This window comes from Bactrocera neohumeralis, chromosome 6 (genome assembly GCF_024586455.1).
Source record: "Bactrocera neohumeralis isolate Rockhampton chromosome 6, APGP_CSIRO_Bneo_wtdbg2-racon-allhic-juicebox.fasta_v2, whole genome shotgun sequence".
NCBI lineage: Eukaryota > Metazoa > Arthropoda > Insecta > Diptera > Tephritidae > Bactrocera > Bactrocera neohumeralis.
Window position 1 is genome coordinate 66,167,692 of NC_065923.1, and position 26,026 is coordinate 66,193,717.

At 33.1% G+C, this 26,026-nt stretch overlaps 1 protein-coding gene across 6 annotated transcripts in view; it reads right to left on the minus strand.

Annotated features, from left to right (window-relative positions):
- Positions 1-1,422: 1,422 nt before the first annotated feature.
- LOC126761254 (somatostatin receptor type 5-like) overlaps positions 1,423-26,026 on the minus strand; it is a 59,633-nt gene continuing 35,029 nt past the window's right edge. For 5 of the 6 annotated variants that reach the window (XM_050477258.1, XM_050477254.1, XM_050477259.1 and 2 more), the window contains exon 3: positions 1,423-5,483. In XM_050477258.1, the coding sequence (XP_050333215.1) occupies positions 3,692-5,335 (1,644 nt within the window). In that variant the 5' untranslated portion in view covers positions 5,336-5,483 and the 3' untranslated portion in view covers positions 1,423-3,691. Of the gene's footprint in view, positions 5,484-13,210; positions 13,242-26,026 lie in introns of all 6 variants that reach the window. The other variant, XM_050477257.1, reaches the window with a different exon arrangement.

Consider the following 26,026-nt stretch of genomic DNA (forward strand, 5'->3'; position numbering starts at 1 on the left):
CAAGTATGATATCTAAATGGTCTGATTTTGGTCAACAAAATTGTGTTTTACTATTGTAGGCTGATAACTTTTAGACTGGCCTGTTATATTTCCAATAAACTATGTTTTCTCTTTCCTTTATTCTAAGTGGCCACTCACTAGACATAATTTGATAAGTGGCTCTGAAGACAATATTATTGACAACACTAAAGGTGTGACAATAATAAGTTGAACGGCATTGCTGAAGCATAGCCGTATACCATATATCATCACACTCTTCAGAGCGTAGCGTTAGTTTAGTGTTTACTTTCATGTGCTTAAGTTACGTCTTCAGCTCAAAATTCCAATATGCTTTGATTTTTTATTTATTTTATTATTTTATATAATGGGTTGTCAAAAAAGTCTTGCGGTATTTTTATTGAATTTTTTTTTTTATTGAAATTGAAATGAATTTTTGATGACTCATGCACAGCTCTTGACCGATGCTACGGCTGCTACTATGCCGGTCTCTTTCGACCAATTCAGCGATTTTATCGCAATTTTCGACGACAGGCCTTCCGGAGCGTGGCGCATCTTCGACCACCTCTACACCAGAACGAAAACGTTGAAACCATCGTTGTGCGGTGGAAATGGAAACTGTATCGGGTCCATAAACTGCACAAATTTTATTGGCGGCTTGAGATGCATTTTTGCCTTTATCGTAGTAGTACTGTAAAATATGCCGTATTTTCTCTTTATTTTGCTCCATGTTTGCGACGCTATAACTCACGAACGACTTAAAAGAAACGACAATCAATCAAACACGTGTTAGCGCGTGAAATGAGCTTTCCAAAAAGGTATAGGACTTTGTAAACGATCTAGCGGCTAAAGTATTTGACGTAGGTGGGTCAAATAGATTGCACCGGTTAGATACCCAATGCGACGAATAAATGAGCTATTAATGTTTGTTACTGTACTTATTCTTTATTAGACCAGTATATAAGAGTTATGCCTGTTGCTTCCAAGAACTGTTAAACCGAATTGCGCTACTTTCTGAAAAACAAAAACAATAACTAGCAAAGAATTTGTACACATTTCCACACTTCTTCAGCACTAACTTTTCTATTTATACAAGAATGCGATGTTTTATTCTTTTTTGAATTTCGTAATATTAAATTATTGACTGACATACCCTGACATACGTGAACATAAAACCTATGGAATATGGTTGAAATAGAAAACTACTACTTTTTCACCTGCTTTATGCCAAAAGTAAAAAATAAAAATAATTTTTTGGAGTTACTTATTTAATTTTAATACACTTAAATTATTTTATATTACAATTAAAATTCTAAATATTATTTCTAGCTAATATTAAAATACACGTTTAATTAAAAAAATTTCAACATTTTATACTTATTTTCATTTTAAAGCCCTTTAGGCAATTTTTTCATACAAAATAATTTGATAAATAATGTTTTTGATTTACAATTTCGCAAGGCATTACTCAATTACTCAATTCAAAAATATATAACATAAACTAAAATTATATTTCCAAAGCTAATTTGTTATATAAAAAGCTGAATATAATATGGAACTTAAGTAATATTTTTATTTATATTTTTTGATAATTGTTTATAACATTATATTAATTTACAATAAAAAAAATTTAGAACATTTATATATATATATATAAATATATATTGAAGTTTTCGTCATTAAATTTAGCAGCTTAAAGTAATTTTATTGTTATTTTTTTATATAAATCTTAAAATTGAACATATCACACACATAAAGTTTCTTTTTCTTCATTACAAACTTAAACTTAAGTACCTATTTAGTCGATAATACTTATTGTGCTTAAATTTCAAATTTATTTATTTCACTATGGAATCTAACACTGCAATAACAGATAAATTCGATCGACGTTTTATTGAGAACGATAATATTTGGTATATGACTTTAACTTTTGTTTTATGGCTTAATATTTAAAATTCTTTTAATTTTTTCACGTTCATAAAGGTAATGCTATTGAAAATTTAAAATTTAATTAATATTATTTCTTTTGCTGATTTTTAATTTAATACAAACTTTACTTTAACATCTACAATATTTATTTATTTTTATTTTTGAAATTAAACTGTTTTTCGTATGCCATGTGCAAATATCACAACAGAACCAAAAGACTTGGGCAAAGGTGAAGAGAATGAGTGTGGTGAAAAAAAATAGCTGAATGTTTCCTCTTAGACTCATGTAAGCTGTTAAGAGTTGTTAAAGCTTTCACTCAGTTTCAATACTGAAAATATCGTATAGCAGTGCTTTGAAAAACACAACTGCTCGAGGTGATACGAATCGGATTGTTATTAAAAGTGAAAAAATCGCATTTATATTTATAATAATTGCGGTTAAACATAAAAGCTCAAAGCTTAAGGTAATTATACTTGCGTGGACTTTTATTTTCATTAAGAAAAGTTTCACGATTTTTGTGTCACATTTTAAAAACTATTACAAAGTTAATATTGTTTTGTACAAATGTTTTACAAGCACTAAAAATTTTAAATTCACGAACTCTAGCTTTCCAAGCATTATACTTGTATACAAGTAAATTAGCAACAGATTTCCTTACATTAATGGCGTACATGAAAATTTGAAGAACTTTTGCTATACTAGGCGGTGATATCGATAGTCTTATGTACTGCAAATTTTGAATTTACTATAATCAGTTAAAGTTTTGGAAGCTTTTCAAAAAAAAAAAAACTCTGGGTTTCGTTATTGCTATTTACATACAAATATTTTAAAAAGTTAAAGTTTTTGAAGCTTTTCAAAAAATTAAAGTTTAGGAAGCTTTTAAAAAAATTAAAGTTTTGGAAGCTTTTTAAAAAATAGTTTCTGGTTTTCGTTATAGCTATTTACATAAAAAGTTTTTGAAATTTACTTTAAATTTGGTTTAATAAAAAAGTGCTGCGAAGCTTTGATATCTTATAAAAAGAATACCATAACGGAAAATCAAAATTTGTTATCTAGTATTCAACTGAGTTATATGCTGTTATTGAACGTAAAATCACTTGCTACTAACTGCCTTGAAACTTCTATATAAACTCAGGGAGCTTTCAAAGCTTTTACGCTTAAAAGCTTTTTGGTTATATGAATTGAGGTTTGATCATATACCTTAACAGCATAGTTTTGATATGATATATAAGTAAAGCTCCTAATATTAAGTATTTTGAATACTAACCCTACTCTTTTTGCTATAAACGCTTTCAAACTCAGCTCATGATTTGACTTTTTAATTTTAGTTAATATACATATCTTCAAGTCGAAATATCATTAATAGCGCTAGTTTTATCACAAAGCTCATCTCACACCCTCTTACTCTACTTAGTGCTTTATGAGATATCAATGCCTTCTATACTTTCCCTAAATATTTAAGTGACTTCAATTATATTCAAATCAAACCGTACAGTTCTTTCTCTCTGCTTTTAAGATTTTCATCTATCCATATGCTACCGCTTAGTAGAAGCCGATCTTTTAATTACCCAAGCACAACTGCTCAGTCTCAACTATATACTCCTACGCAACTTACTCGCTCACTCTATAAACTTTCTAATCCTCATTTTCTTGTCATAACTAACGCTCATATCAACTCTTCATTTCGGAACTCTCTCGCTGATACTCATCTCTTTGCCACATAGACAATGGTCTCGACTGGCGTACGACCACCCATAGCCAAGTCTTATAAGTCCGTGTGCAACACAGGCGCTTTACAACTCATATCGGTACCAATCGGCTTCGTCGTGCCTTCAGCTGCGAACTGATGTTCCAACACGTCTGCGCACGATGTGTCCGGCACTAAAAGCACGGTTGCATTTGTGCCCGACACAACGTTCCCAGCTGCTTGTTGGTTAGCTGTCATTAGCGGCGTCTTCAATGTCGGGAAATTGCTGGTCTGAGGATCCGTGTAAGCAACAATTTGATTGGCGGCACTATTATTGCTAGTTGTTGTTGTATTCGTCGTTGTCGTGGTTGTTGTTGAAGCCGCGTTGTGCATATTTGCAGCATTATTATTACGTGTTACCAGCAACTTCTTCTGTTTCGCCTTCTTCGGTGAGAATAAACGATCCGATTGACGATTTTTGCCAAATTTTGGAAAGAGACTATTTTCCAATTGTAACTGGGCATTGACATCCTTACGAGTTGCACAAGTGCAAGCTTTTAGGAAGCTCTTCTTGAAATTGTCACTCAGAAATGCATATAGTATGGGATTCATGGCCGAGTTCGAGTAGCCAAGACAGCCGGCTAGTAGGAAGATGGTGATCTCGAGTCTCGATGCACATTTGCTTGGCGACGAATAGATGAGCGCCAACTGTGATATCCAATAGGGTAGCCAACACAGTATGTATACTGTAATCACTGTTAGCACCAGTTTGGTCACCTTGCGGTGAGAGCGCTTCTTCTCTTTGGACTTTTGCTTTGGACCGACCGTATGCAATTTGCGTATAACGAGAAAGTAGAAGATCAAAATGAATGTAAGCGGTGTGGCAAAGCCCAATGTCAGTGTGTACAGTATAAATGTGGTACCCGATTGTGTATTTTGTGCTTCGGGCCACTTAATGTTGCACGACACGTGATCCTCATTCGACTGCACCGTGTTGGCGAACAGTATCACGGGCAACATAAGTAGCACCGACGTCAGCCAAGCAAAACCCGAGACCAATTTCGATACGAACGGCGTACGATAGCGTGGCGACGATATCGGATGACAAACAGCTATATAACGATCGGCTGACATGATCAGCAAGAATATCGACGATGTAAATTGTGTTATCGATGTGCTCACCATATAAGCTTTACACACATAATCGTCAAATGGCCATCTGCCGATTTGCATTGTATACAAGAGTATTGGTATGCCAATCAAAAAGCACTCATCGGCTATGGCCAGATTGAGTATATAAATATTGGTGACTGTTTGCATTTTCGAAAAACGCAACACCACATAAATAACGAGTGTATTGCCGAAGAGCCCAATAATGCAAACGAGTGCATAGAGTATCATCGTGACCAGATTGGCAATCGCATTCTGCCCATTGTGACACATCATCTCCTCTTCGAAAGTCTCGTTGAAGGTCATATTATAGATGGCGCCATTGACCCGACTGAGAAACTCATTTGCCTCCAATTGTAAGAGATTTAAATTCGGTAAAAGTTGTTCTTGTATATTCGCCAGCGCTCGAGCGCGTGCCATAGCCAAGCTAGCGCTGCCATGCTCCTGCCCAGCAGGCGGTTCGCTGGCTTCTGTTTTCCCGGCTTGTGCGTATTGTGGCATAAAGCTCGCCAGTAGACTGATGTAGAATAAATTCGATATGTTGGACACCATTTTGTTGGATCTCTTCGACAAATTTTGCTTCTTTCAAAGCTTTTCTGTTATTTTTTTGGTATACTGCACTTAGTTGAGTTACGTATTGGCGTAGGTCGGTAGGTGCAGAAGCGCAAAGTTATTAGTTCCAAGTGCCATCTTATACCATCTGTAAAGAAAATATAAAAAATAGGTATTTATTTCTTTAGTTTGAAAGCATAAATGGTTTAATTTGTTCGTCTCAAAGTAGCTCATCGAGAAGCGAAAGGGAAACTATTAATATAGCTTGAGCCAACAAACAACAAACTTTTTCTGTTATAACTTGATAATTGTATTAGTTTGATCTTATGGCTTTGTCAGACAATGTCTAGATCTGAACTTGTTCTAAAATGATGTTTTTGGTGAGTGAAGTAATGTTTAAAGTAAAGTTTGTGCTCATTTCACTTTTAAGAGTTTCTAAATAACTGTGACGACGGAGAATTTAGTAATCCTGCCGTAAATCCTGTTCTCTATACTTTTGAGTATATTAATTGCCTACGGCTATTTTTAATTATGTGGACCTTGTAAATAATAAAATAAAATTTTTATAAATGTGCCTGTTAGCTCTCCACTTATTACAAACATTCCTCCATCAAATAATTTCCCTGAGTGGAGTTAGTTCGTTAGCCTCTTGCTGGGTTTTTTATATATATACTCTATAGCGACTTATACGAGTATTGCATAATACTTTTCTCATCCTATTGCCCTAAAGTCAAAATAAACTCGATAGCTTAAACTCGAAATATCAAGATATTTAATACAGAGCTGTTATACGTACATACTTGCTGGAATCTATAAAGTAATTAAAATTATGGTGAACTTTCTAAAGTAATTTCATCACTTCTGAAACTTGAGGTGGTTTATAGAAAAAAGTTTGTTTAACTTCGTCTTGGGATTTTATTAAAAAAATATAAGCATTTAAATATAGATCTCCATGTTTAAGAAGATATTATATTAAAGATGTTAACACATCGCCTGATCAGTGCTTTGTCCCCGTCAAAAGCAAGTCAACCTTCGCACATATGCCCAACACTTGCACAGTTCACTTCATTTCCACGGCATCCGGTAGTCTTTTCCCGTCCCACAAATTACTAAGCCCAATTGTCTTTACTAATAAAACAAACAATTTTAGTGCAATAAAACTTCATGACTTCCTGACACGTGCGACTCTTCATTTATTCCTCTTCGACTATACAATATGCACAAATGCTTTTCTGAGTATATTTACTGAGTTTACACTCACTGTGACCCCATAAAATACGGTCACATATTGTGAAAATTAGCACTCAAATAGCCTTGGTGGGCAAACCAACAAAACCAAAAACGAAAACAATAAAGTGGTCTGTTGTCGTAAAATAAATCAGTTAACGGCAATTATTTCAAACGTAACGGGAAAAAGTTTTACTTTACGCACAAAAGCAAAAAGAATGCCATTGAACTTGTGAATCGCACTACCAACTGCCATGATATTGACAAACATACATATGAAGAAACATAGACTACGTAGTCCAGGTATAAGAAAATGTTTGCTTATAAATTATTAGCTCACATGTGGAAAGAAGTTGTTGGAGAAATGCAAGCGCTGAACAGGAAGGCAAGGAAATGTTCAGGGCTTAAGAGCTTGTATGTGGCAACATATTTCGTTTAGCACTTCTTACACAAAAACTTAATAGATTAATGGTTAGTGATTTCGGAGGCTTTTGATAAAATATTAATGAAGAATAATGGAGGTTTTTTCGAACATTTTCGTATTGCACATAATTCTTTGAAATGACACAAAGTAGTATAGTGTACCTATAACCAACTGCTTGCAGATGAAATTTATAGGATATATGAAAAATTTTCAACATATTTTACTGAAACATGCTTTACTTATGGTAAACGGACACTTCTTAGAAAACCGCACACTGCGAAGTAATTCTCAGTTTCTCTTCCTCCTGTATTTTCCCTGTTTTCTTGCGCATTAAAACACATACATGTTGTGAAGCCATGAGACCTTGTGCCAACCTTTGATTATATCAGATTACTGCTTTCAATTAACTTGCACTCACACTTTATGCCATTACTATCACACATTTGCGCACACTTTGAACTTGTGAAACACTCCACGATACGTATGTTTACTCATACCTTGAGTGGATGCTTTTAATTTGGCTTTCAATCAAAGGTGTTTACACAGTATACGAGAGTATAGTAAACAAAAGTGTCACGAGCAGGCTTAAGCATGCACACAATTTTTTTGTGATTTCGGAGAAAAATTGTAATAAAGCGTAAGATATGCATTAAACTCTTTAAGGTAGAGAACTATGGTAGATGGAAATGTATATGCATTTTATTTATATGAATTGCAGTAAATATATAGGAATGTGTATACATCTTTGGCTTAATCCATTTGAGTGTGACTAAATAAGCAGTCTCTCATTTCCAAAAATAGAAAAAAATTAAATTTAACAATAAAATCAAATAAAAATATATAAGCTATTGAAGGAACCCTCATGAGTTTATAGCCGTCCATTTTTAAGCCGCTTTGTTAAAAAGTAACGTCCTTCAGACGGTATTAAAATTCCCGTTGGCAAAACGTGGGGACTACAATCTTAGCAGAGCAAATATTTATAGAAATAATGAGTAGTCTTTTAATAAAGGGTATATGTTAAAGGCTCAAACGGGCAAAAAATAAAATATCGAAAATTTTATCTTTTGAAAAAAACTTTCGCTATATGGCTAGTATCTTCTCAGGAAGTCCAGCCTCTCTGTTTATTTCACAATGTTTTTTCTGGTTGTCATTGACTGTAAATCCTAAATTTAAACAAGACTTACCAATATTACTTTCGGAATGAAAAATACAACATGATACTGTATAGTCTCTCATCGTTAAAGTATACTATACATACATATTTTTCTTGATAACCCGTTTGGCAGCTATTCGTTTAAGAAAATCTATAACGCCATAAAGGCACCCTATATTATAGCAAACAAATTTTCAGTTGGGCTTACATTATTTAAGCGCCCAAGGTACAATGTTGCCATGCATTTTCGTACATAAATATTTTAAGTAACAAATAAATAGATTTAAAGCTTTTGAAATGAAAATTTGTGATTGTGTTCTGGGATATTATGTTAGATAAAACACCTGTGACGGATTACCTGTTATCCTTACGGTATTAGTACTATATTTAAGATATAAATATAAATGAAATAAATAGGCGCAAAATAAATATAAACGGATATTATACGCAGTAAGCAAACATAGGTAGGTAAATACAAGATAATCTCTCCATTGATGTGAAGATAATTTTATTTCAGCAGATAATGTAAAATCATGCTACTACTTTAGTGACGGCAATAAAATTATTATTATTTGCAACAAATTTTTATTGCGCCAAAATGTAGGCAATACGCTTATGTTGTATATGATTAGGCGCAGGTCTTTAAGAGGAATTGGTTAGTTGGATTGATGAGATAGCTACAGCTAATACATATACATACATACATATAATATAGGGTGCCTTATACTTATAACAGGTGGCGCAAAAATTACATTCCGATGTTTTATGGAAAAAGAAAAATTTTTTAAAAATTAAAAACTTTGATTCTGCTTGTGGATTATTTGATATTTTATGTGGATTATTTTAATATTTTGATATTATATGACTTTGGTCTTTTAAATTTTTTTAATACAAGTCGAGAATATGATATCATGTAAATGGCCGCTGCCACAGTCGATTGTCATTTGAGCCCTTTTTATGACATTTTCCATCACTTTGGCCAGAACTTCCGGCGATAGGTCCTCACACTTTTGACGGATATTGTCTTTTATAGCTGCAAGAGTCTGAGGCTTGTTGACATAAACCCGCTATTTCAAAAAGCCCACAAAAAGAAGTCTGGAGTAGTCAATTCAGGCGATCTTGCTGGCCAGTGCAAATCGTCAAAACGGGAGATTGGACGCCCGGAAAATGCATCCTTCAGCATGTCGGTTGTGGCACGCAGTGTAGCGTACCATTGTTTATTTACGTGTATTTCGCATGTGTTTACTACACAAATGTCAAAACAGAACTGACATTAGAGATAAATTGCAAAATTTATAGCATCTTCTGATTTTTGCACCACCCGTTACTTATACTTATACTTATACTTATACTTATACTTATACTTATACTTATACTTATACTTATACTTATACTTATACTTATACTTATACTTATACTTATACTTATACTTATACTTATACTTATACTTATACTTATACTTATACTTATACTTATACTTACCTTATACTTATACTTATACTTATACTTATACTTATACTTATACTTATACTTATACTTATACTTATACTTATACTTTTATTATACTTATACTTATACTTATACTTATATGTACTTATCCTTAAACTTATACTTATTATACTTATACTTATACTTATACTTATACTTATACTTATATTTATACTTATACTTAGGTCCTTGTTATGAAAAAGAAAGTTTCCAACCTAACTTTATTGTAAGAAGTTTTATTCCGTATTCAAAATTTCTGAGATGTCTTTCCTCCTTAATATTATTATTGCCTGTTTTTGAGTGAGCTTATTTGGTATAAAATACACTTGTGCCCCATTTGTTCATAGTTTGTAGATATCTCGTTGACTTAATTTTCTTCTTTCCTCTATATCCTTCTCTCTTCCTCTTTCCCTTCATCTCTCTCGCCTCCCATCTCTTCCTTCATACTGTTTCTTACAGACTAGCGACATCCAAACCATATATTCTTTGACTCCAGTGCAAGTTAAATTTCCATTGAACAATAAAACTTGCAATACTCTCCAACTCACATAAAATCTCATTCCATACTAGATTGCTGACAACTTTGATAGCCTAGCAACTAGCTTAACGGTCTGCTCCAAATACCCTCAACATCGAAGTAAAAGTGCAAATTCAGAATTTACTACTCTTCTGTAAGCTCAAATGTATTGACCGGTATGTACTTTGTGTACACAGTTACAGATTTATGTAATTATAAAAAATAAAACTCTGCAACATTTATTTTATATACCCCTGTAAATCTGTAGTCCACCGAATGGGAATTGAATCAGTGCCGATGGTCATAAATGCTCAGGCGAAAATAAGTATAACAAAATCTAGTTTGGATTTTTGTGGGCAGATATTACACATACATATGTATATAGTATGTGGGTTCAAGTACCTACATACACACCTTCCTTAAACGCTACTTTGTATTGTTGCATATACGTGTTGCCACGTGCTCTAAGTTGGCACTCTGACACTAACCCAACACACTCGCAATAAAAATTGGCCTGCCAGTGAACTCTATACCGCCAACTGCAAGGTTTTTCATGCTCTCTTCTACTTCCGTTTCGTTTTGTGTCGCCTTTATTAGAGTATGTCATGGCGCTAGTTTGAGAGTACAAGTATGTATAGCAGTCGTTTTGTGCGCACCGAAGTGTTGTTTAGCTTGACCCGCGATGGCATATTTGCGCTTATCTTATTTATTATTGCCTCCAAATTGTATTTTGTACCTTTTTTACTTATCTCACTCGTTGGTGTGTGGTGTTTTGTGTGCTTTTTTCTTTTTAACTACATATTTTTCCATAGTCATGTTTAGCAAACACGCCACGCTACTTAGGCGTAATATATTTTGTAGCATATTTTATGTGGGTGGACACGTGCAACATAGTGGGGTGGACTTATTCATGGTAGACAATTTCTAATTCCAGCAACTGAAATATGAAGTGGGCGCCAATTGTTTCCAACCGTACTACTTATGGCAATATAGGAGTTTATTCGCTCGGAAAGCAATTTGCAGACACGTGAATGTAATATTTAGGTGGAAAATATGTTTTTGTGAACTGTCGAAAATATTCATCACTTGTTGCTTGGTAGGGAGAGCACGTTTGGTTTCGCTGTTCTTGCGGATAGTTATAAGGCGCAGCTGATGGCGCTTTCATATAACATTGTTGTTTCTCATAAATTTTGTTTCGCTGCTTACTATATGTTTCTATTACTCCAGCTGACTTGTGATATTTTTTATATTTTCAAACCGTTATCTACATATATAAAATTTGTAACTATTTAGTCAAGAATGGACCTCAGATATTTTATATTCTACATTTTTATAATGTTTGAGGGCCACAGCTGTTTAAATACTTTACAAAAATTATAAAAAAAAGAAAAATTTTTCTCTCTAGACAGATTTTCAAATTCATCAACATATGAACAAAGGTGTTAAAATTAACAAGAAAAAACATCAACTTTGGTTACACGACAATATACTTCACAGTTGAATTTTTATAGCATAAAATAAAATTTAGGCCAAGAGATCTTAAACTTTATTTCGTTCAGTCACGATTAATGGTTACTATATGGTATTGTTTTCCTTAGAAGTACTTGATTTTGATTAGTCCCTTCACTTTTGATTGGATTTTATAGGCCAGTTTGCATGTCAGCTATATGCTTTCGTTGCGCCATCGAAAAAATTTCTTCGAAAATTTTTTTTAGTACAATGATTTGAGCAGCTATTAGTTACAGTTATCCGATGTCAGCGATTCTGACAAATGTGCAGATTCTTAAAACAAAAAAACAAAAAAACTTCAGAACGATAACATAAAAACTGATTTTTGGTTTTATTCCGCTATGTGTATATACAGACGGACAGAGCCAAAGATTGCCTTACCATGTCATCAGGGTGTTAAGAAAATATTATATATTTTGGAAGTAAGGTTTTTGGTCGAAAATTTGATATACTATACTCTATTCAGGGTAGAGGGTTTGTCCGGAAAGTAATAAAACTGAGTCGATTTAAAAAAAGTATTGAACCAATTGTTACAATTCTTTAAAAACTTTCAAAATAGGCTCCTTCTGCGTCGATGCAGCGCTGCCAGCGCGATTTCCAAGCATTGAAGGCGTCATGGAAGGCATTCTCCGGAATAGCCTTGAGAGCCGAGGTGCATGCTGCTTGGATCCCCTCTATCGTCTCAAAATGCTTGTGTTTCATTGACATTTTCAGGCGAGGAACCAAAAAAATCACGGGATCATACACAAAGATTCATGACTCGTCACCTGTGATTACGTTATTCAAACATTTGGGGTCACTTTCACACATGTTCAAATTTTCTTCACACTTCAACTCGCCACAATTTCTAGTCGTCAGTGAGCACTGTTGGGACCATCTTCGTGCACACCTTGCGCATGTTCAGGTATTCTGTCATACAGATTTTGATAAATTTAACATCTAGGCAATTAAACGAATACCTAGTCGACGGTTTGAGTTCAAAACTTTGTGCACACGAGCCACATTGTCGTTGTTTGTCGAAATCGCAGATCTACCAGCCCGGTCTTCATCAGCGACCTCTTCCCAGCCCTCAAAAAAGGCCTGGTGTCACCGAAACACACCACTTCTTGCTACAGCTACATCTGGGAAAGCCTGCTTGATCATATCAAACGTCTCTGTTGCAGATTTACCGAGTTTCACATAGAATTTAATCTCGTAACTCTGCATTTTCGGCTTGCACCACTCACAGAAACACGTCCCGTGAAAATGTTTGTCCTGACTTAACAGGTGCTCGAAGACAACTGATCTTTGCTAGCTCGTTAGCTAGGAACGCGCTCTACCGAATCCAGTCGGTGCGCGGACACTCTGAAGTACAGTGTCTGACGGAAGAAAATCAGTCCTATTACTTTCCGAACAAATCCTGTAAAAAAATGTGAAATATTTACTTAACCTCATCTCCAGATCTCAAAATGGATGGATTTTCGAGCAGTGAAATACAGAAATTTCTGCATAAGATATCAATGTAGAGACAAAGGATATATTTGCCTAAAATATATTGTTATTCAACCAGATACTCACTTGTCAGACGAGCGCGCCAACACAATGGTTACTGAAACGAAAGTGAGAACAGTGTGTGAAGTTACTAAAGATTTTCTTTACATCGAGATAAATTGTAATTGGATGAGCGCATTTTTGGAACATAGTTTGTTTCGGTCCAGGCATAAGTATGGCCTTTTTTTATCCAGCAGATAAAGTAATAGAGTCAGAGGGTTAGAAGTTACAAGTAGGCTCTTTATCTTTTACAAGAGTTTTTCTTCGTAAGTCTGCTGGATTTACTTTAACCTATGAAGAGTGATTGTTATTATGGGAATTCAATTGAAATTTCAGAATAAAAAAACCAACACACTCAAGTACTCCGACTCACATAAATAAAAATTTATTATGATTGCGCAATGTAGCTTCCAGCAAAATATAAATTTTTTATGCACACAGAACCACCCACATTTGTTTTATTGGTTTTCCAACCCACATATTAAATTGCTGACTTCTACTACAAGATTTGTTCTCAAGTATTTTTGCTTCAATAAGAAATACGACTCTTTCGATATTGCTTATTGTTGCTGTATACCTATGTGTGTACAAGCACTATTAACACGATATTCATATACGCTGTGGCAACACAAAAATTCACAAAATTTCACTATGCTCTCACCTAACTCGATGGACACCTTTCACAACAGCTAAGCTTCTTTGCAGTAGCTTGTGGCAAGTTTGCAATTACCAACAACAACTGCTTTTGGTTGCTTGCATGGTCACATGTGCTTTGAGCTCCCTCAACTTGCATTTCGGTGTTTTGCTTGCATGCTACATGTACATACATATGTGTATTTGCATGTAATGTACCTGCGCATACAAGTAGTCATTACTTTGAATGGCCGGAGGCAATAAATTGAGCATAAAATCGTATTTGCCGAAAATTTGCTGTTGGCAATGGGAATTTTCGTATTACCAAAATGGAGTTGGTAGAATTTCTCAATTTCACATTTGGAATTTCAGTATGTGGCTGCTTGAGTCTTTGTGAGCTGGAGCAGTAAAGGCAGAGTTATGGTTGCAATGACGTTAAAGATTATGTAAAATAAAAAAATTAAAAAAAAAATAATAATAAAATTGTGCAGGAGATGTATTTTCTGATTTGAGAGGTGCATCTGAATTGTTGCGAGCTTTAAATGAATTCGAATCGAATTTTATATAAATATAAAAAAAATCGATATACTTAAATATCGATATACAAAAAATCGATAAGTTAAGCAATCGATCGATACTGAATTATTGATAAGGCTAAAGGACTTACTAATGCCAGAAAAGTATACTTGATATTGACTTGGTTCATATTATCGATAAATATTTATGTATCGGCATATAACAAGACGGTGTATTTCAGATAATTATTAAAACAGACTTCGATAACTTTAGTAACTAAATATCGATAATTTCTTTCAATTATAAGATTTTATATCATTCGTTCTTAAACTAGTAGTATGTGGTCCAAAAATCGGGAAAGGAAATACATATTATACCGTTTAATACATAGTACAGCCAGCCTAAATAACAACAAAATTTAATGATTACCATATTTATTTATTTAATAAATTTTACTTAACATTGAAATTATAAATATTATTAAATCATGGATATCGCAGAAAAGGTATTAAAGTAAGTTTATAGCAAAAATTCTTGTAGGAGTTGCCAACTGGATCCAAAATTTTTGGAATAAATAGTGAAATTTACAGTGTGGTGTAAATTAAATAATGTCATCTAATCAATAAGTTAACATGAAAAAACCTGATTGACTGATGGATGTTTCATAGCAAAAATATATTTTTGAAGAGTATTGCCATACTTTCAAAAATTCCTAACGCGAAATAAATAATGTAATGTAGCCAAATCAATTGGAAAACGTGGAATGAACCAGATTGAAGGGTTTTTTATAACTAAAATATAATTTTTGAACAGTGTTGCCATACTTTCAAAATTTCCTAACGCGAAATAAACAATACAATATAGCCAAATCAATTGAAAAACGTAGAATATACCAGATTGAAGGGTTTTTTATAACTAAAATATATTTTTTGAACAGTGTTGCCGTACTTTCAAAATTTCCTAACGCGAAATAAACAATATAATATAGCCAAATCAATGGGAAAACGTGGAATAAGCCAGATTGAAAGGATTTATTCAACAAAAATACATTTTTTGAACAGTGTTGCCATACTTTCAAAGTTCCCTATAGCGAAATAAACAATAAATATAGCCAAATCAATGGAAAAAGGTGGAATAAACCAGATTGAAGGGATTTTTAAAACTAAAATATATTTTTTGAACAGTGTTGCCGTACTTTTACAGTGTCCTAACATGGATTAAATAATCACATATAACTAAGTCAATAGGATAACATGGAATAAACCAGATTTAAGGATTTTTTATAACTAAAATATATTTTTTAAACAGTGTTGCCATACTATCACAATTTTCTAACATGGATTAAATGATATAACATAACCAAATCAGTAGGATGATATGAAATAAACAACATTTAAGGATTCTTTTTTAACAAAAATATGTTTTTGAACCGTGTTGCCATACTTTCAAAATGCTCTAACATGGATTAAATAATATCAAATCGATTTGATAACATGGAATAAACCAGATTGAAGGACTTTTTATAACTAAAAATGTTCCTTGATGTTGCCAACCAAATTTTTAGATTTGAAAAATAAAGATTTTTGGCTAGAATATAGATTTGTTTGTATTTGAGCGGTTCCCCAACTGTCTAGATTTTATATTTTTCTTATGTACGTGTGGTGCATGCAACCATTTACGAGTTTGTATATATAGCGCATAAATACCACATGCATACATATGCATCTTAACTGCTGCACAGTGCATACTCAAGCGTAAAATTGCTTCGATAAACCAATGAGTGACTGACCAAAGATAACTAGCAGCTCAGCAGTTCATGCGACCAGAAGAGCAATAAGAAATGGTTACGAGCTAAAAATGATTGAAAGTGCAACGAAGGTGTATTTGTAACACACATTAAGGTACTGGTGCGGAACAATTACCGAACGTAAAACAGAGTTCAATCAAAAATGTGAATTGTTGAACGAGCATACTAGAGTAAATACATACATCTTTATAAGTTGATGAATAATCCAAGCAAGTTGCAATTTGCTGCAAGAAAACTATTGAGCTTTGAAGTCTAGATTTGACTTAAGTTCTAATTGATTGAATTTCTACAAAACAATGTTGATGTATAAATCAGTTCAAGGTTACTAAAAGCGTAAAACATTATTCTAATAATTAAATTATAAATATAGAGCAGTTCTTCCTTTAGATGGATGAATGTAAATACATTATAATTTAATTTTAAGTTCTTCAAGTTTTGATAACAGTCTTTTCGTAAGAGATCTCCTCCGTTTCTGGACTATATGCTTTATGTGTAATAGAGTTGTCCTTAAAAATCAAAACATATGTTATATACATATACTGAACAGATATATGGAAAAAAATTTTTTAAATGATATCTACACAAAATTTGGCATACGTTACCTTCTAAAGCTTTGCTACAATCTCTGAATATATTATTTAAATCTCATTGCATATAGCTACCAAACAAACTGTCCGATTAAGGTCAAGAGAGGGTATAATATTTATGTTTTAGGTTCTCATCACAGGTACTCCTGTTATACATTTTTATTTCGTCGTTTTTGGTGGGGACAAAATGTCTATGAAATACATATGTATATATATCCAATTATAAATATTACAGAAAATGTGCTAATGAGGCGAATGTTGTCACATGCTTTATTTGGAAGCTTGTGCCTGGACTCTCTAGCGATATGTGTAATAGCCTATAAGCGTTAGCAAAGTGTGTATATAAGATACTCAACTACAAAGTATCGATATAAGTTTAAGCATAACAAAATCTGTTTAAAATACATTCTAACCTATTTAAAAACCACCCTAATGTCTATACTTATATGCATATATATTAGTGAAGCAAGTATATATGTATATTCAATCTAATCACTTTGGCAATCTCTACGCAGCTAAGCGTTAAACAGTTTGAAGCCGAAGCAAAGCCGAAGCAGATGCTTGAGCTAGCAGCTTACTGCCTGCCACATGAGCACAAATTGATGTATTGAAAATTGAGGAAATGTCACATGCCACATGCTACATATTGGAATACTTTGTGGCAGGGATAATGCAATCTGCTGTGAATCAAAATATTGTTGTTGTAGCTCTCTCTCTCTTTCAACTTTTCATTTTGTTGTTGCTGAATTTTTTTTTTTGTAAATGCTGCTCATACGACGCTAAATTTAATCTTACGAACTCTGTGTTTGCCCCAAAGGTGAAGTGAAAATTTGCACTTCGATTTCACATATTTGTTTATTGATGTTCACACTTTGTTTACACTTTCTATAAGCTTCAAGCTTTTGATGCACATTTTCGTTTACGAAGGAAGCATGCTAACGGAAAAGTGAAAAGCTGTGAGTATATGTATGTGTGTGTGAAGTATATGAATATATGTAAATGCAATTATTTTTGAATTTCTTTGCCAGAATTTCGTCTCTTTTAATGTCACAGCAGCTGAAAGGATTTCATAACATGGAAAATCAATTACAACAAAACCCATAACAAGTGCACAACAACAATTAAGAGATAGCAGGTGACAAAAACAAATATTGAAACAAGCATTTATGTGTTAAAAGCAGAACATACACAAATATATACATATATATATTTACTGTATTTTTTTACTTCTTTTTTTACTTTTTATGCTGCCAAATAAATGCCATGTGGCATGCCACAGCACAATAAATGCAGTAAAAAGTGTATTTTTTTCTCAACTTTGTAAGCGTGTCGCCTACAATTTAAGGCATAGCAGGAAATTGCAATGCTTCCCTATCATTTGTGGCATGCCGCATGCAATTTTTACATTACAATTAAACAGTGTCGAAAAGCTTGCCACTTGCCACGCGCGCTATATGTACAGTTCGGTGGCAATTCACAACACACCCGCACCACCGATCAACTGGCAACAGCGAAATGTTAGCCGATTCCAACACTTGCCACACGTGCCACATGCGCTGTTTATGCAAATTACACGAAAAACAAACAGCTGTTCGTGCGGCGTGGCAACAGGCCGAGTGAAATCTGCGCTAACAAAACCTGCTGTGGCGTACAAATAAATGTTTTTGGTGCTGTTGCTAGCGGCCGTCAAGTCACGTTGCACGTATGTACGCTATTACAAGCCCAGCCAGTCAAGCGTATGCGTATAATTTTCGGCACAAATTATCATTAGTGGCAGCAAAGAGCAACAACAAATTGCTGCCATATGCTTGCAACAACAACAAACTTATAGTCACTTCGGCGTTTTCTGTAGGGGGTGTGTTAAGTTAGTCGAAACCTAGGCGGTTGTTGCGCCACAGGCATTCACACAAAGCAAATTAGATACATTTCTTTGTTGTTGTTTTATTGTTTTGTGCTACTTTTCTTTGTGCCTCTGACACACTTTTATATGTAAATTTATGTGTCTCCACTCATTCAGCGGCACCGTTGTGCGGCAGGTGGCAGCTGCTTCACACGTTTGCTGTCCTTTTTGCTTTGCTATTTGGTTTTTTGGCTTGCTCATATGCATATATAGCTGCGTACAGGTACTGAATGCCAGTAGGCAACAACTACAACAAAAATGCGGCAATATCAACAATAACAACTGCTTTTTGCCATCACTCACGCATAAAGTCATGAATATTAAAATGTAGATTTGTTTATTCAAAATGTGATTTACGGTTTGTTGTTGCTGTTGCTATTATTTTATTTTGGCATAACACATGGCAATGGAGTGCTGAAGGAAAGATAGCTCTTAAATATGAATATATGGTGTATGTATGTTTACTTATTTTTATATATTTTTCAAGTATATCTAATAACCCCCTCAACACTGCAAATATTTCTAAGCATGACTCTTATAAATGACTTTTGTTACTAATTTGGTTTCTGAGACTACTCCAGGAACTTTTGTAGGATCATAAATACAAATGTGATCTAAAGAGCAATCTCTAATGTTTCTTTATTTTATTTCTATAAAGCTTTGGGGAGTAGTCGTAAATCTCTTTCTAAGGTTTTCCGAGTCTTTTTAGTTAGGTTGACAACAGCGAATCCCATTTCAACTCATTCAAAAAGCGGCCGAGTTCTAGTTAACCAGCTGCTTAAGTATGTCCGAAAGCTTGAGCGATCTCTTAAAAACATATTTTCAAAAAGAAAATGAATCCATCATATCATTTTGTCATCAAAGTGGTATGCTCTGATAGTTAAGCTAAAAACTAAGAACCTTCCAAACCTCATTCGACAGTAACTACATTACGTTTTCCGATTTTTGTTAACGGTTTAATCCTACGGCTCAATTATATTTGCGAAAATTGTCTCTTAATTTATTAACCTCACTTTTATATTATTTTTGCCGCATCAACACATCACACAGTTGAGTGACACAAAGACTTAATACTCCAAATATTAGTGAAATTGTTTAGGGTAATCATCAAAGTGTCTACAAAACGGACAACTTATGTGAAAAATGTGTTGATTGCTCAAAAATTATTTGATAACTCCGGAGCTCAAAACTTATAGTGTGCAATCTCTATACGTTCAAAGTTATTGTTGTTTAAAATAGCAGCTTATTAAATGGAAGGTTTAAAGCATTCTGAGTCCATCTTTTCCTTGGTGTATCAACCATACATATACTCACTTATGTGTGGAACTACAAAAGCAGTCTCGATCGCTTACCCAATCATCATCATTTTCTTGTAGGAGATCACAATCGATGTAAAATATGTTTATTAGAAAATATTCAGTATGGGCATAATTTTAAAATTCTTAATTTAATCTTCAAAATCTATGTCGTTCCCTTCAAAGTAATCCCCCTTGGCCCTAATACACTTGTTCCAACATTTTTCACAATCCTCGAAACAGTTGTCAAAGTCAATTTCCGGAATAGCGTTCAATGCGCATATAGTTTCAATTGACTCAAAAAATGTCTTCAATTGACTTAAAATGGATTCTACGGAGCGGTTGTTTGAGTTTTCTGAATAGCCAAAAGTCACAGGGAACTAAATTAGGAGAATAAAATTTGGCGAGAAACTCACGAGGAATCAATATAGTATACGATATAATTCCAGCCGTTTTTACGAATAGCTCACGTAAGCAATGCATAACACTCAAATATGTATACTTTGTTGACAGTTTGGGCGGTCGGAAAGAATTCGGAGTGCACCACATCACGCTAATCAGAGAAACCAGTGCACAAAACTTTGATTTTTGCCCTACTTTGACATGATTTTTTTGGCTTCATCTTACTTTTGCTATGACATTAATCGTCTGTTTCCGGATCGTAAGCATATATTCAAGACTCATCACCAGTAATACCATGTTTCATGACATCCCGGTAGTCGGAAGTCATTGGTTTACAGACGTTAACGCGACACTGTTTTTCGAAAAAGTTTTGTGAATTTGGAACCAGTTGTGTTTGCACTCTCTTTAAGCCCAAATGGTCTTTCGAAATGGTTCTCACTGGCTCTTCCGCGAAATTTAAATGAAAAAGTCTTACTATTTTATGCATATATATTTAGATATATGTATATATTTTTATACACTTGCTGCTATATTCATATATAATTTTTTATTTTTAGCTCCAAATTTCTGATGGTAATAAATGTGTGGGATTTTATAATAGCAAATTTTATACAAACAAGTTTATTTTTAGTGATCAATTAATGCTAAAAAAGATTGGGATTGGGTTGTTTATTTTCTGCTACATAAATGACAACTTTGATGTTAATTGATGGACACACTCGATAGGAAAATGTTACAGATTTTATCAAATTCTATTAAGAAGAATGCTCGCACTAATAATTATATTAAAGAAATTAAAGTTGTAGGAGAGTAATTGCGAAAGGAGAAAGAGTTTCGCTAAAAATTAAGGAAACAAATTCGAATGAATATATATTGGTGCATTATCAATGATCGATCCAGAGAAGAAATGGAAGAATGACGGAAATAATATTTTAATCTTCCACAATTCCATGTTGAGTGTTTGGAGATAGTAAACCACAATCCCATAATATATTTGAGAACAACATTGATATACGTATGCCATACCAAAAAATAGGAAAAAAGAGACAGTTAAAGAAAAAAATATCTTTTTTATCACACTATCTACTCGCTCGAGAATTTTACATGAAACATATACGAAAACTCAATAATAAAATCAGCTGAAAATATCATTTTCCTTTGAAAACCAAAATACAAAGATTACTTCACCAGATCCGCTAGCGTAACACTTTGACATAGAGTATGAGATAAAAAGTAACTCTTCTACACCAAAAAGAATGCTATAGTATAACTCTTCAGACCAGTTCCAACAGTTGATTGAATTTTATTAAGTTTTATATTTATTCAGGATGACCAGCTTCAAATACTTATGAATAGCAGTTTCTCTTGGGATTTTATTGCGGAAAGTGGAAATTATGTTACAATGCTTCCTAAGCGGACAATAATTTTTAAAAGTATTATTAGATTATAAACACTTAGATGTTCAAAAAAAAAAAATATTAAAGCTGCCACAAATTTTATCAACTCAAATAAGAAAGTAAGTAGTAGTGCTGTAAAAGTTATATAGGCACATACATATTTCATAAATTTGCGCGAAATTTTTTTCTTACTATTCTCGTATATGTTTATGCATAAGTAGCTCATATCAATCAGCAACTTTGCTTAAATGGGTTGCGTACTGTGCGAACTCATCAACGCTAATGCACAATTTATTTGCAATTTATTCTGCGTGTCAGCAACACAGCTTTAGCGCTTGCTGACATATTAACATATTATTCAGTGACCTCTATTTGTCAGCGCCCCGCATAGTTTAGTATAATGATTGTAATTGTATTATTAGCTTATTATTCCTACAAACTCGGAACTCAACATGTTTTAATTAATCAATTGTGTTTATTTATTAGTTGCTCTGAATATTTAAGGACAATCATACACTTGCCTTAATTGCACTAAATTCACACATATTGAAGACACTCTGCTAATAAATACTAATTCACTTCCAACTAAATGGGCACTTAAGAAATCAAGTTGGTGGTGAAAAGATGTGCATTAAACGCAAACTAGTTGAACAATTGGTTCATAATAGCTGATTGCGTTATATGTAAAAATGAGTAGATATATGTATGTGTATATATCCAGTCCGAAAAGGAATGTCAAATTTTAAAATACTTTAAAAAAAACTTTAACTTTTAAACCATTATTTATTATAATAAAATATAGTTTTTTCTCAATGTATTTGTACACTCATATTCAAAAAGTGATACACTGCGGATGAGTTATATTTAGGTCCTTCTGTTTTACGAGAACTAATACAAGTATCTGGTCTCAGTAAAAGTTGTGCTTATAAGACCGTTGCGTCACTCCTTTCGATATACAAATAACTAAAAAAAAGCAGCGATTTTTTAGAAGGACTATTAATGTTTTGTTGATTTTTTCTAGTGTGATAGTCTTAACAAAAGCCAGTTATACGAATTGAAAAAATTCTGTGGTATCAATTATTTTAAATTTAATTATATATTAATGTTATCAATATAATTAAAACTTAATTTATGAAACTAAAAAAAATCTTTCTAAAATTATTCTCTGAAAAATTACCTACGGACATTTTGTCAAAATCAACATGTAACGAATGAAACGAGTATATCCGAACGTTTTATACCCTTGCAACTTGCACGGATAAAAGCCAGGGAAATACCTCAATGTACATAAGGCCTGTTAGATATATGGGGTCTTATGTGACTTTCCATTTTATTTATTCTAAGCACAAAGATTCACCGTTATAAGAAAAACATGCTCTCCGAAATGTGCGATATAAAGTCACCCGAAAGTTCGAAAATCTCTATATTAGGTATATGGGTGTTACTGGAAGTATTGTTACTATTCAATCCATTTGCACGACACCGACACTCCACAGTCAGGAAAGGATTCTCTCTACATTTCAATTATATATGGTCAATGTGCGAGACCGATATTATCGGTAAAAAAGTCAACTATAATCACTGGCCTCACATATTGAGTACCTAGGAGCTTGGTTCGATTTTTATTTTTTATCTTTAAATTTAAATTATTCGTGCAAAGTTTCTTCCTGTCATATTAATTGCTCCTTTATTTACTCACTGGAAAGTGAAAGCTTCAAATGGAACTTAAAATCTAGTTATATGAGATTTTCACAAAACAATGTCAGGTAAATGTCACGTACTAAATTTGGTTGAAATCGTTAGGACGGGTTTCGATCCTGACACCATTCAAGCCTTGTCATCTTTCGGGTGAAATGTAATGTCTAAGGCGTGTTTATAAAGAAAAATTGTCAAATTTTCAAAAATGAAAAAAATACAAAAAATATAAAAAAAATCGGCCCACTCCGGGATTAGCAGGGATAGTTGTCAAATTAATTGAAGTATTTTTTTGAGGAAAAAACAAAAAAAAATGGCGAACTTTAAAAAAATGGCGAACTTCCAAAAAATTGTCAAATTTTCAAAAATGAAAAAAATAAAAAAATATAAAAAAAATATGAAAAAAATCGGCCCACTCCGGGATTAGCAGGGATAGTTGTCAAATTAATTGAAGTTTTTTTTTGAGGAAAAAAAAAAAAAAAAATGGCGAACTTCCAAAAAAAATGACGATTTTACTTAAAAAACCGATTATTTTATATAATTGATCGTGTTAAATTCTTTTCGTGTATTTTTTCGAAAAGTTTATTCAAAAACAAAAAATTTAAAAAAAAGATCCCCAAAAGTCAATTTCTACAAAAGTTATGGCTATTTGAAAATAAAAAAGCCATTTTTTTGAAAAATTCATAACTTTTTTGAAGTTGGACAAAAAATTTTGAAAAAATTCTCAAAAATGTTTTTCAAAGGGTAGAAAAGGATGGATAAGTTTCAGCAAAATCTAAAGGGGTCGGGTTCAAAAGTGGTCGATTAGGTATGGAATACCCCGTATATACTTTGACACAATTTCTGGAGGGCAATTTCTTCGAAACTAAGTTGACTGTTGTCAAGATTGATTTATTGATTATTTTTATTTTGCGCATTAGACACTGTATACCAGCCCCCAAATTTGTAATATTTAATCATAAGAACCTGAAAAGTGTTTTTATCATCTACCACGGGGCGTATGAGCAACATTTCTTTCACAGGTATTTTGAGTATAAGAATTTATGACTAATAGTTTAGTTTTTTGTTTGTTCTAAGTTGGTTGGAAAACTTTCTATTTATAGAGTTATATGTAAATTTTCAAAAGATGTTCCAAAAAACTAATTCCTTGCTATTTACTTTGAACTCGTTAATGATGTTTACCACACATGTTATGTTTTAAAATGTTTCCAAAAATATATATAAGTTTTCAAATATGCAATTCTGACGACACTTTACATTGCCACATACTCTTGATAGAATCCCTCAAAAAAAAAACACATTTTCGTGCGTTACTAGTAACAAATATAGAGTCCAAACTAGCAATGGGGTGGAGCGTATGAGTAACATTTTAACCATGTGTATTTTGGAAGGAAATAATTTAACGGTGTAATATTTATGTCTTTCATTTCAAAAAATCTTACAAACACAAGCTCAAGATTTTCAAATTTGAATTTTGGAACAGATTTATATTTTTAAGTCTGTCAAGGTATTCTTTGATTTATTGGAGTTGAATTGTTATATACAATTAGCACCGGAGCGTATGAGTAACGTTTAAGTTAAATTCGTGTACACGTAACTGGAGCGTATTTGGTAACGTGAAAACGTTTGACTTGACTGTACAACATTTAAAAGTAGTGATTGTGAATGTTGTTTGTTATTGGAATAACATTTGAGTCTATTCTAAAAATCTGAAAATAAAATTGCTTACTTTCCGATTTTCTCAAAGCTCTTAACTAAGCAATTAAAAGTGACTTGTTACACTATAATACTATTAATTCATAAATAGCGTGACATATCTGCAATAAATTTGATTGCATAACAAATTTTTTATGATTCTCTGTGTTCATAACTTATTTACCACACACTTATATCGTATTTATTTCATCCAAATAGCAAATTTTTGAATTTTACTGCCTACAATTTTATTATACAAGTTTTCTTTATCCTTGCAGTCCACCTTATTTCATAAATCTGCACACACACTTATACAAATATATATAGTATATACAAAACACCCAGCTTATGCATATATATTTCACTCGCCCACTGTCTATTGTCTTACCGAATAATAAATCCCACAAAGCAGCGCAGCAAAACAAAACAAACTAACAAGCTTGCCACATAATATAAACAAAAGCAGCTTAACAACTCATAAAAGCCGTAAAAAAAGTATCAGCAGCAGATTTTTGCTGGATTATGTGGAAGTGTCGCCAAATTGGCGATTTACGCGATTGCATTTTATTACTTCATACATCTCCGTACATAAATAAATATGTGCTGATTTCGCGGAATAACTTATTTACGTTCTGCCGCATTGCTTTTCGCTTTACTTCGTTGCTTGTTATTTGTGTTTTGCTTATCCGTTTGGTGCTTATGATTTTTGCATTACTATTTTATGCTCGCCATAAATGATTTGTCAGCGATTTTGCACAATCTTTTTTGTGTGTGTTTGGTGCCACTCGTGCCGAAATAATCTTTTAAGTGTTGTTCCTAATCAACTTTCTTAGCTTATTTAATAGAAGGAATTTCAGCTTTGCTGCTATGGAAAATTTTACGATGATAATAAAGCTTCTTTAATATGTATAATGTA